The sequence below is a fragment of the Terrapene carolina genome, unplaced genomic scaffold (assembly GCF_002925995.2).
Source record: "Terrapene carolina triunguis isolate 2854851 unplaced genomic scaffold, T_m_triunguis-2.0 Scaffold66, whole genome shotgun sequence".
Classification (NCBI taxonomy): Eukaryota; Metazoa; Chordata; order Testudines; family Emydidae; genus Terrapene; species Terrapene triunguis.
Window position 1 is genome coordinate 14,099,291 of NW_020664417.1, and position 10,778 is coordinate 14,110,068.

General features: G+C 39.3%; 1 protein-coding gene across 2 annotated transcripts; it reads right to left on the reverse strand.

Annotated features, from left to right (window-relative positions):
* Positions 1 to 257: 257 nt before the first annotated feature.
* PCDH18 (protocadherin 18) lies at positions 258 to 10,551 on the reverse strand. Of its 2 annotated transcripts, none has more exons than XM_024198530.3 (4): positions 7,580 to 10,551; positions 6,628 to 6,713; positions 6,357 to 6,520; positions 258 to 1,398 (listed from the first exon to the last, which is right to left on the reverse strand). In XM_024198530.3, exons 1-4 carry the CDS (start codon positions 10,082 to 10,084, stop codon positions 728 to 730), a joined length of 3,426 nt encoding a protein of 1,141 aa, XP_024054298.1. In that variant the 5' UTR covers positions 10,085 to 10,551; the 3' UTR covers positions 258 to 727. The 2 variants fall into 2 exon arrangements, with proteins under 2 accessions (XP_024054298.1, XP_024054297.1); XM_024198529.3 differs by having other exon boundaries at positions 6,628 to 6,716.
* Positions 10,552 to 10,778: the final 227 nt, after the last annotated feature.

Genomic DNA, 10,778 nt, shown 5'->3' on the forward strand with positions numbered 1-10,778 from the left:
CTACCAGAGAGGTCCTGAGTCAGGCTGACCCATCTGGGAGAGGTTGGGTGCAACTCTTGTCAGAGCTTCTCGGTATCACTGTTGAGTTGGCCAAAGGAGTTTGTCTAAGAGCAACACTCCTTCTCAGTGGTGGTTGTGCCTCTGGAGAATGCCATCATCCCTTCTCACCCCTCTTATAAGCCATCAATTAAATGAGAGAATGACTCTCTGAACTGGCATGAAAAGAAGAACATTTTAGGCTTTATGGGAGTTGACAACTCTTTATTGTAAAATGAAACATTGCAACAAGGTGTTGGATCAGTTACTGAAACTAATGTATGGATAATGTTTCAGTGGGGTTGGGCCTGTGCTGTAACATTTGAAACTCTTTACAAAACCGTGAAAAGCAACATCCCTGTCTTTGATTTAGTTTACACACCTGCTTGGCAAGAAAGTCAAATGGTGCCAGTTATATACACTTAGGAAAACATGCTTTCCATAGGAGTACAAAAATAAAATTTATTTGTTAAATTACACATAAATATAAGGTACAAATGTATTTTTAAAATACAGATAAAGATAATCACACTTGCATTGTGTACATATGAAAATACAGTATTTTAATATTCAACATACACAGACACATTTATGATAAATGCAACTAATTGGCAATGCCAGTTCTTTTCATTCTGGTTCTTTTTCCCCCCAGTTTTCCATAAATATGGAAAAATATGATATAAAAAACCCTCTAATTCTGCCGGACATCTTGCAGCAGCTTGTTAATTTCTGCTACCAGCTCACTGGCATCCATTAGTTCATGTTTACCATCACTGAGGTGGTTAAGCACATTGTCAAAGTCATCTTCTTCATAGTTCTCTGGGATTTCTTCCATGGCTGGCAGCCATTTAGAGGAAGGTTGTGCACTCGAGTGAGTCCCTAGGATGGCCCCAGTGTTGTTTGCAGGGTTTTGGAAATGTGTACTGGCTGCCCACGCTGCCACCCCTTGTGGGTAGCTTACAGTCTTGGCTGGTAAATGTCCCTTCCTGCACTCCAGTGAGTTTGAGCGATTCATTTCATTGCATTCTGTATAGGTGTCCATTGAAGGAGGCAACAGGCGCTGAAAAACACTGCTCATTTCAGAGAGGAGAGATGAAGTACAGATGTCCTCTGACTCTTCCTCATTTTGACAGTCTTTACCAAATGTTGAAAAGCTCTTTTTCTTTTCATTGGAATCAACAGGCTGTGAATCTTCTTCAAATGCCTGCTGTTGCTGCTGCTGCTGCTGCTGCTGCGGCTGAAATTCCTCCCCCGGAATAAACATGTTACTTCTGTAATCAGAAGATGGAGAGGGCAGAGGTGGCATCCAGCATTGGTCAGAGTGTCCCAGAACTCTACATTCCTCTGTGCATAGCCTCATTGCTGTAATCAAAACCAAAATCTGAGATTAATGTTCAGATTCAATTATATAGATTACTCACAATTACAGGGGTCAGCACTAGTGCATATTAAAGGACCTGAGATCCAAATATCTGATCAGGATATTTGGATTTCTCCAAAGATCAGAGGTGTTCAGATCCAGTGTTGTTGTTCTCCCATTATAGGGAAGTTCACATGTATTTTAGTCTGCAAGTAAGGTTGATAAATATATAAAATATAAGATAACTATATAATTTTTAACTTGTTTGAAGAACATATTATACCATTGCTTCAGTGAATCCCAAGAAAATAAGTGGCCTGGGTGACTTAAAAGGTAGAGGTTAGAGCACTCTCTTCTCATACAGGACTGTCTGATGAATAAAGAGACAGGGTGCATGAAGTAATATCTTTTATTAGACCAACTTCTGTTGGTGAGAGAGACAAATGTTCAAGCCACACAAAACTCTTCTTCAGATCTGGGAAAGATACTCTGAGTGTCACAGCTAAAGACTCGGAATACCGTTCCCAGACCTGAAGAAGTTGGTCCAATAAAAGATATTACCTCGCCCATCTTGTGTCTCTAACATCCCGGGAACAACATAGCTACAACTACACTGTATACAACATGTCTGATGAATGCCTTTCATGAACGAAAATTAAGAAGTTTCCCTCTTTCATCTCCTAGTTGCAATTCAGTGAAGAGAGCAAGGGAACAGAATAGAAGGATATGGGAGGAAAACCGTAAGGAAAAGAAAATGAGGGAGAAGAGAAAGGAGAGAGAACAGAGAAGATATGGAGTTATCTCCATCTTCTCCAACTCTTGTCTCCTCTTTAGGGTCTGCTAGTAACACAATGAATTACCAAATGGGTGATGCAGATTTTAATCTAACCTCGTGACATTTTAGGCCAAATTTGTGCCCAGTATATCTCCATTAACTTGAGTGGAGTTACTCTAAGGATGCATTTGGCCTTTGGGGGATGGCTGGTTTAATACCTCCAGTTGGTCACTGACATACAGTGACTATACAGACTACAAAGAGGAGCAACCAAGGATTTAAGGGATCTGGGCCTGTGATGAATGCTAAATGGAGGAAATGGGTGTTGCCCCTGCTTTTTGCCCAGGAACTCACATTCCTACCCAAAGAGGTACTGGAGGGGAATGACCAGCCAGCATCCAGCTCCCTGAAGAGTTCTAGTAGGGTTGGAATGGAAGCATGTGCAGCCCCTTTTAAAACACAGTAAACGGTGAGTGGAGGCCCTGTGCAGAGAGAGGATGCCAGGAGAGAAGCCTAATTTCCACTTCCGAACGCTGGAAAAGGAAACTACCCCTTTCCAGATGTTGAAGCTAATGGGAGTTGCAGCTGCTCAACACCTCTCAGGATTACCTCAGTAAATGTATTTAATTCCAAATAAGAACATTGGGATTGTCATACCCCATCAGGGTAGTGGTCCATCTAGCCCATTATCCTGTCTCTGATAGAGGCCAGTACCAGATACTGCACAGTAAAGTTCAAGAAGCACAGATATAAACAATTATAGAATAACTTTTGATTATGTGATACCTTGCCCACAGGAGAAGCTGCTTCTTAATTCCATCAGTTAATGGTTAGAATGTGCCTTGAAGAATTGGGGTTTATATCCCTTCTATCTTTTTATTTTATATACCTATATCATATCCCTTTTTATTTGTCTTTTCTCTAAACTAAACTAAACAGTCCTAAACTTTGCAGTGTCTCCACATAAGTTTCCTCATGCTTCTAATCATTTCCCTCACTTGTCTCTGGACCACTTCAATATCTGCAACATCATTTTTGAGATGGAGTGACCAGAACTGAACATAATATTCCAGGTGAGAATATGCCATTGATTAATACAGTGCCACTCTAATATTGTCAGTATTATTTCCCTACCATGCTTTATACAGTCTAACATATTGTTTCCTTTTTAATGCAATTTAAAATTCCTCTAGGTTTATACTCACTTCCTTTCTTACATCAGGGAGTATGAAATTTAGCAGAAGTATAGATAGCTGGAGGCCAGATTTTGCACTGGGTGTTGCAAATGAAGTAGTGATGAGTGAGCCTCAAAAGATTCATCTACATAAAATAATTGGTGTTTAAAGTGTTGGATTAGGTGTTTGAAATGCCTATGAAGTGCTTTGTTTCCACACATTAAATGTGCTCATAATGTTTCACAGGCAATGCCAGTACCATTGTGATTGCACCAGCTCTTGACAAGTCTTGAAAATATCTCCACCCACAATGGTTAAATCAAACGATTTTAGTTCTAGTGTGGATGGGAATGAAATGCATTATAGCTGCACTGGTTCAGTTGGTCCTTTCAGTACAATTCCAGTGCAATTCTGTGAATTAATAGAGAACTGCAGGGCCATTACTGTGTCACCGATCATTGACCAAGTTCACTCAAGGCCAAAGGCTTGTCACATTTAAATCAGTGGGAGTTTTGCCACTCACATTAGTGAGACCAAGATTTAGCAGTATAAAATAATAGCAATATTCTAAACAAATGATTAAAAGCCCTACTATATTTGCGAGTGGGCTTGAATTTTTTCCATCCCCCAGATATGGCTCTCTCCTTATGTTGGAACAAGCAACTTATTCCAGCAATCAAGATGTTAATGATGAGGGTTAACGATGTCCCACTTTGTCCGTAAGTCAGCAATAGAAAAGATATAAATGTACAATTGTATGGGTTAAGACTGAAATGTCAGAAGTAACTCTGAATGTATGTTTTTTTCAAAACCGTAAACATATAGGTAAAGGTTTTTTATATATTTTTAAGAGAGAAAAAAGAAATGTTTTCATTGAAATTTAAAATGTTTGAGGATCTCCCACAGATTCATGTGTATGGGAGATGGTCCATTCCTTCCTGGTTCCATCTAGGCAGAAAATATTGAAAAAATGATCTTTCTTACAGTATTTTGACCCTGTGACTTCTGGTCTGGGGTGAAAATGCACGGACACTTAAAAATAGAGGGGCACGGAAGGAGGAAGCTGAACTTAGGAAACTGAACTTAGGAAACCCGAAGAAAATTTCCATTCTACTTTTTGTGAGTTTCGTGTGAACACGCAGATTAATTAATATGTTATCTTAAATGGTTCATGTATAACTAATGGAGTGGTTAGGGCTATGCACATAAACAAATATTGAGAGTGGGATTTTCTAAAGCACTCCATGTTAGCCTAACTCTGTTCCCCTTGTAATCAATGAGAGTTTTAACATGCACTTCAGTGGGATCACAGTTGGGCCAAATTTTGAAAATTTCACTCATTGGTTTTATATTTGGGGGCTAATAGAAAGTTCTTTAAATGAATAATAGGAATTTCAGCTAAGAGTGTAAACATTCCTTTTTTCCCCGGCAACCCACAATCATCCAGCCAGGAAGTAGACAATTATTCCTTAGCTGCCACTGTGGAATGATCCAGTGCAAAAGTATTGCATGTGAAGTCTCCCTTAACAGCTGCTGAGAATTATAGTAAATTCTTCCCTACTTTACCACTCAAGGAGAAAAGATTTTTGTCTAAAGTTGGATGGTACAGGAATAAATGGCTTCTAAGTAGCAACTTGTTGGCAAGAAGTAGGGGGAAAAAAACCTTGTGACTGTGGACACTTGGACCTACATAATCCCAGCTACCAAAAAAAGCTAGGTGGGACTTCTGGATGGGAGGTTGGATTTAGGAGTAGTGTGAGACCCTAGAATGGAGCAAAATCCACAAGAGAAGTGTTGAAGGTTTGAAAAGACAGAATTACATGTTTGGGGCCAAGGTGCAGAAGGAAAGGAAGGGCTCCAGAAGCCTTTTCATCTTAAACTCTCCACACAAAGGCCAGGGAAAATTGAAGGCCCTTCTAGTGCCCTTGAGGGTTAGCCACCCCAAAGGTGGGAAGGAGGTGGCAAGGCTTTGGCTCTACCCCATCCTGCTCTGGCCAATGGCACTAGCTGGTTACAGAAGGAAGCATGCTATGCACCATCCTAAGGAGCAGTTCAGTGGACACTCTTACCCTGCACCCTAGTGCACAGCAAATTGTAGAGCTACCCACCAGCCCCAATATGAGCCTAAACCATACTGGCATAATCTGGCCCTGTAGGAGATGGCTTTCATGTGCAAGGATAAAACATTTCCTGTATATTTTGTATAGGCATTTAAATCTGGGCCCCACATTTATTTTGCAAAGATTTAGGAGTAAAAAGTACAGGTAGTTGTATAAATATTGGGGTTCTAATACAAAGCTCACTTCTGAGCTTAATGTGATTTCCCAGTCTCTTTTACTGTACTCATGAGTGAGTTTGAATTTACAAAAGGTTGATCTCCCTTTTGCATCCCCCCCAGGTATGCCTCTCTCCTTATGTTGGAACAATCAACTCATTCCAGCAATCAGGATGGCAGGTAATGAACTGCTTTGACATTTAGCACAAATACTGACACATAGGTCATATTTACAGATACTAATTCATTAGTGGAAAACACAGTGCAGCTCTACACTTCCCTACCTAAAAACTACATTCCATCACCTAACCAGTGCATTTTTAAGCTCTGGAAGTCTGGATCCTATTATGGAAAATGCATCTGCCAAATTATAGTTCAGTGTATTTTTAACACACCACAGCAGCCTGGTTTTCCACAAACATCCACCCAGTCATTAAAAATCTAGGGACATAGACCAGTTGACGCTTTTTGGGGGGGATTTAGAGCCAGCTCATGTGGCTGCAAATAATAGCAGAAACTGCCTACGCACTGCTCTGGGCAGAAATTCAATAGTGTCCCAGTCTTGAGTGCACCAGCTGTGTTCTGGTTTGAGGACACTATATACTGTAGAGCAGATGAAGGAGGAAATATAGAACTTGAAAGCTAAAGAATTTCGGCTTTCACAATGCTAACTACATCAATGTGACAGTCAGGGAGCACTGTAAATAAACTATTCAACTTTCATTGTGTTCTTACCTGCAGGAATTCTCCCATCTGTAAGGAAAAGGTCACTGAATCCTTCCCCAAGAAGTCTGTCAATTGGAGAATCTCTACCCAAATCATAATCACTGTCTCCTGCTTCACTATCTCCACGGCCACTATCTTTCAAGCTAAATTTATCCATATCTTGTAGGGCATATCTGTAAACAGAAAAAACATGGTGATGGAATTATATTTTGTTATCACATGTTCAGTATGTTGTTCTCAGATAAAAATGTTTTGATCAGAATCTAACTGAAATCCTCACCTGTAGCTTCTGGAATATTTGTTTCCTCGAAAACTTGGTCTTGGCTGATATTGGCCCTGATGAAGCATTGAAAGAAGCTGAGAGACCTGCTAAAGAAAAGAAGAAAACACTGATTCCTGGAAATAAAACCCAAATGTCTATTTAGAAAAATTTTAATTATTTACTTCTTTTTGGTTTCTTCTTTAAAATTTAATTAGAGCACATTCATGTGCATATATAATGTAGTACAACTGGGTATTTACAGTATAAAGTGTTTGCCATGGAAAACATCTGAAGGCACCCTACAGACAGAAAATGCAATGCTATTCGTTAATCTCAGAATTTATACTAATTAATTAACATTTAAAAACAATGGACTGCAAAGAGGGTTGGTTTTTTTTGGTTGGTTTTTTTTTTAGAGGAGAGATCAAAACTATATAGTGTATATATTTAAAAAATAAAATAGGCAGTTTCAAATTATGAAGATATTGAATGCATACACTCACATAAAGATATTGGATGCATACACTCTCACACTACCACCATCTGCTAGAGCAGCTGCAGTTAAAATTGTAGCAATGTTTCTACTATAAACCCTCATTTTAAGGAGTTTGTTCTGTCATTTGTACAAATACTTTGTGTATTATACACTATATGTGTCTGAACACAGACACACACACACACACACACAGAAAACTGTACATCAATAATAAAGTACTGTGTATATTATGTGTATATTACACAAAGTTGTTTCAATTTAAAGAAGAATATAAATAAATTATAACAGGTTTACTATAGTCTCTCATGTGCAGGATTGTTTTAAGATTCAATTGACAGAGTGGAACTGCAGTGCTGCATCCCTGAAAAGAAATCTATAATACTTTCATACTGTCACAGACAGCATGCAGAACATAAACACACTCATACATGGGTGAATGAGTGAACATGCATGCAAGATAATACATGATCTTACCTCAACAGCAGGAGTAGCATGGGTGAGTTCCAGTGAGAAATTCTCTGGCACATGATTTGATGAGATTGTCACTAGACTGTTAAGTGATTGGTGACTATGATGGCTTTGTCGACTGCTCATTTGTCCTCTTTCTAAGGTTGGAGATGATGAAGGAGAAGCTCTGTGGTGAGATCTGATGGGTAAAGTGCCATTAACAGTAGGCACAAGTGTAATGTCACCTTTGTGAATCTGTCTTGATGGTCTTTTTGGGTGGTGCTGGTAAGTTGATTCTGCCACACGGCAGTTGTAGGATCTTGTATCCTTTTTCTCTCGATTGCATCTTGTAGCAAAGATAACCATAATGACCAACAACACTGCACATATTGACCCAAGTGATATAATTGTTATCATAGAAACATCCAGAGAGGGCTGGCTAATAAAAGTAGCTTCTGTGCTTGGAATTGGATAAACATATTCAAAAACAGTACATTTCAGAAGTGCTTTGGTACTGAGTGGAGGGCTGCCTTTATCCTGAACTATCACAAAAAATTCCCATTCTTTAGATAAAACAGATTCTATGCTAACATTAATATAGATGTCACATGATCTTGGGTCCATTACAAATACGTTTTCTTCATTGTCAGCTATTATGGAACAGCTTAGTTCTGAGTTCATACCAGAGTCTCTGTCTATAGCCCTTATCCTAGTCACATGGAAGCCACTCTCAGCATCTTTAGGGATTGAGATTTCTGCAGTGTTATTGCGTAGTGCTGGTCCCACAATGACAGGAGCATTATCATTTTCATCAATAATAGTTAGCACAACTGTGGTATTACTAACAAGTTGCTGACTCCCTCCATCTCTAGCTTGAACCACAAAGGCAATCTGATTTACTTCTTCATGATCAAAAGTTCTGAGTGCATAGATTGCACCATTGGATGGGTCAATGGTCACATAGGTGGTTATGGAACTTCCCAAAATAAAGCTTTCCAAAATAGTGTATGTGACCTGTCCATTGTCCCCTAGATCTGGATCTGTGGCTGTGACAGATGTGATGTATGCACCTGGAGAGTTATTTTCTAAGATAACAACTTCATATCTGTTTGTCTGGAAGCGGGGTGGGTTGTCATTTTCATCATTGATTTGGACAGTAAAATGTTTCACTGTGGAGAGACTTGGTGTCCCCTTGTCTTCAGCTATTACAGTCAAACTGTATTCAGATCTCTTTTCTCTATCTAGAGTAGCATTAGTCAAAATTAAATAGTTATTTTCATAAGTCTTTTGAAGTTTAAAGTGGCCATGCCCATGAAGCTTGCAAACTATCTCTCCATTCACGCCAGAGTCCTTGTCTTGCACCCTGACTATGGCAACAAAAGTGTCCACGGGTGACCCTTCAGAAATGTGAGCTATTTCCTCATTCCCAGGGGACATCAGGTTTAAATTAATTTCAGGTTTGTTGTCGTTGACATCCACAATTTTAATGATAATTTTGCAATGAGCTGGGATAGAATTTGGACCCAAATCTTGAGCTTGAGCATCAATTTCATAGGATTTGGTGATTTCATAGTCCACTTGTGTCAGGAGGGTCAGATGGCCTTTCTCTGAGTCTATTTTAAAAGTCTCTATAATTTTGGAAGACACATGACTACTGAAAGAATACATGACTTTACCATTAGCGCCCTCATCTGGATCAGTAGCATTGAGGTCTATGAGCAAAGTACCCACTGGTGAATTTTCTAAGAGCTGAATTATATATGATTGTTGCTCGAAAACAGGACTGTTATCGTTAGAATCAGAAATACTTATTTTTAGGATAGACGATCCGGATCGCTGAGGTACCCCCATATCTGAAGCAGTGAGTTGGAGTTCGTAGCTTGACTTCAACTCCCGGTCCAATTCTCTAACCACAATGAGTTCTGCATATTTGGCACCATCAGTCCTTGTTCGCACTTCAATATTAAAAAAATCATTTGCAGACAGTGAATAAGTGTGCAGAGAATTTTCCCCAACATCTGGATCAAAAGCACTGTCCAAAGGGATCCGGGTTCCTACAGCTGCACTCTCTGATATTTCAATAGGGATGAGAGCTCTGGAAAACTGGGGAGAGTTGTCATTAATATCCAGCACTTCAACTTCAACATGGAAAAGCTGCAGATGTTCAGTAGGCAGAGTGATCACATCAAACTCTATAGAGCAGTTTAAGTTTTTCTGGCAGAGTTGTTCCCGGTCAATTTTAGCTCCTATGCTGATTTCTCCATTATCCTCTCGGACTACAAGTAAGGGAGAATTCCCTCTTTGCATGGCTCGAAAACGAACTGAAGAAGGGTTAGGAATTTTAAATAAAACATCAGCTACATCCTCTGATAGTCTTGCAATTACTGATCCAACTCTCTGCTCCTCATAAATCCTGTATTTCAAATTCTTGCCTAGCACATCTTTACTGAAAGATATTATCATCAGTACAAAAAGGAACATAAAGTGCATTTTACTACTGATTTGGTGCATTTGTAAGTTTTTGCAATTCATTTCTCCAAGCAAGTTAAAAAGCAGTTCTTTCAACTTCCTTTGGTACCTTAAACCCAGTACACATTTGGTTCTTTAAAACTTGAAAATGTCTTTTATAATATAGCAAAGTATTAATATCTTAGTATATCTCAGAAAACTTTTTTTTTTTTTTTTTATACACACCGTGTCAGGACTTCCAGATACAATCTGTATGCAATCCAATCTCTCTCATTTGTTTTCCTGCTCCTCTTCAAGGACGAAATTTGTCACATCAGTGTTTTCTCCTTCTGCAGTTAGTATCCATTTATGGCAGAGTGCTAGCTGAATCTGCACTGTATCTTTTCTGAGAGATCCTCTTTCCCTCTCACTGTTCAGCTGCAGACTAAACACCCTTGATTGCTGACTCCAGTCTAAAATCTGTGCAACTTCACTTCAACTCACACAAAGCTTTTGCCCGGCATGTGTTGAATTGCTTCCAGCCAATCAGCTTGCTTCCAAATCAAAGGACAGTGAAGTCACACACACACACACACAAAAAGCTAGAGAAAGGTGGGGGAGGCAGCTCCTCCCCCAGCATTCACTTTCTGTGAGTGTGCCACAACAAAGAGCAGACAAATTACTAAAGAAAAACTTTAAATCAACTTCTTGTCCTCTTTATATGACACTTCAAATTGTTTTTGTAATTTTAATTAGTCTTCTTGCCTCCACAAAACAT

What these genes read in the sequence shown, in the direction of transcription:
- PCDH18 (XM_024198529.3), bottom strand. Translation starts at nt 10,084, where the DNA reads ATGAATTGCAAAAACTTACAAATGCACCAAATCAGTAGTAAAATGCAC. An exon ending in ATGCTACTCCTGCTGTTGAG is followed by an intron (nt 6,717 to 7,579) that starts GTAAGATCATGT and finishes TCTTTTCTTTAG; the next exon opens with CAGGTCTCTCAGCTTCTTTC. An exon ending in AGATGGGAGAATTCCTGCAG is followed by an intron (nt 1,399 to 6,356) that starts GTAAGAACACAA and finishes TTTTGATTACAG; the next exon opens with CAATGAGGCTATGCACAGAG.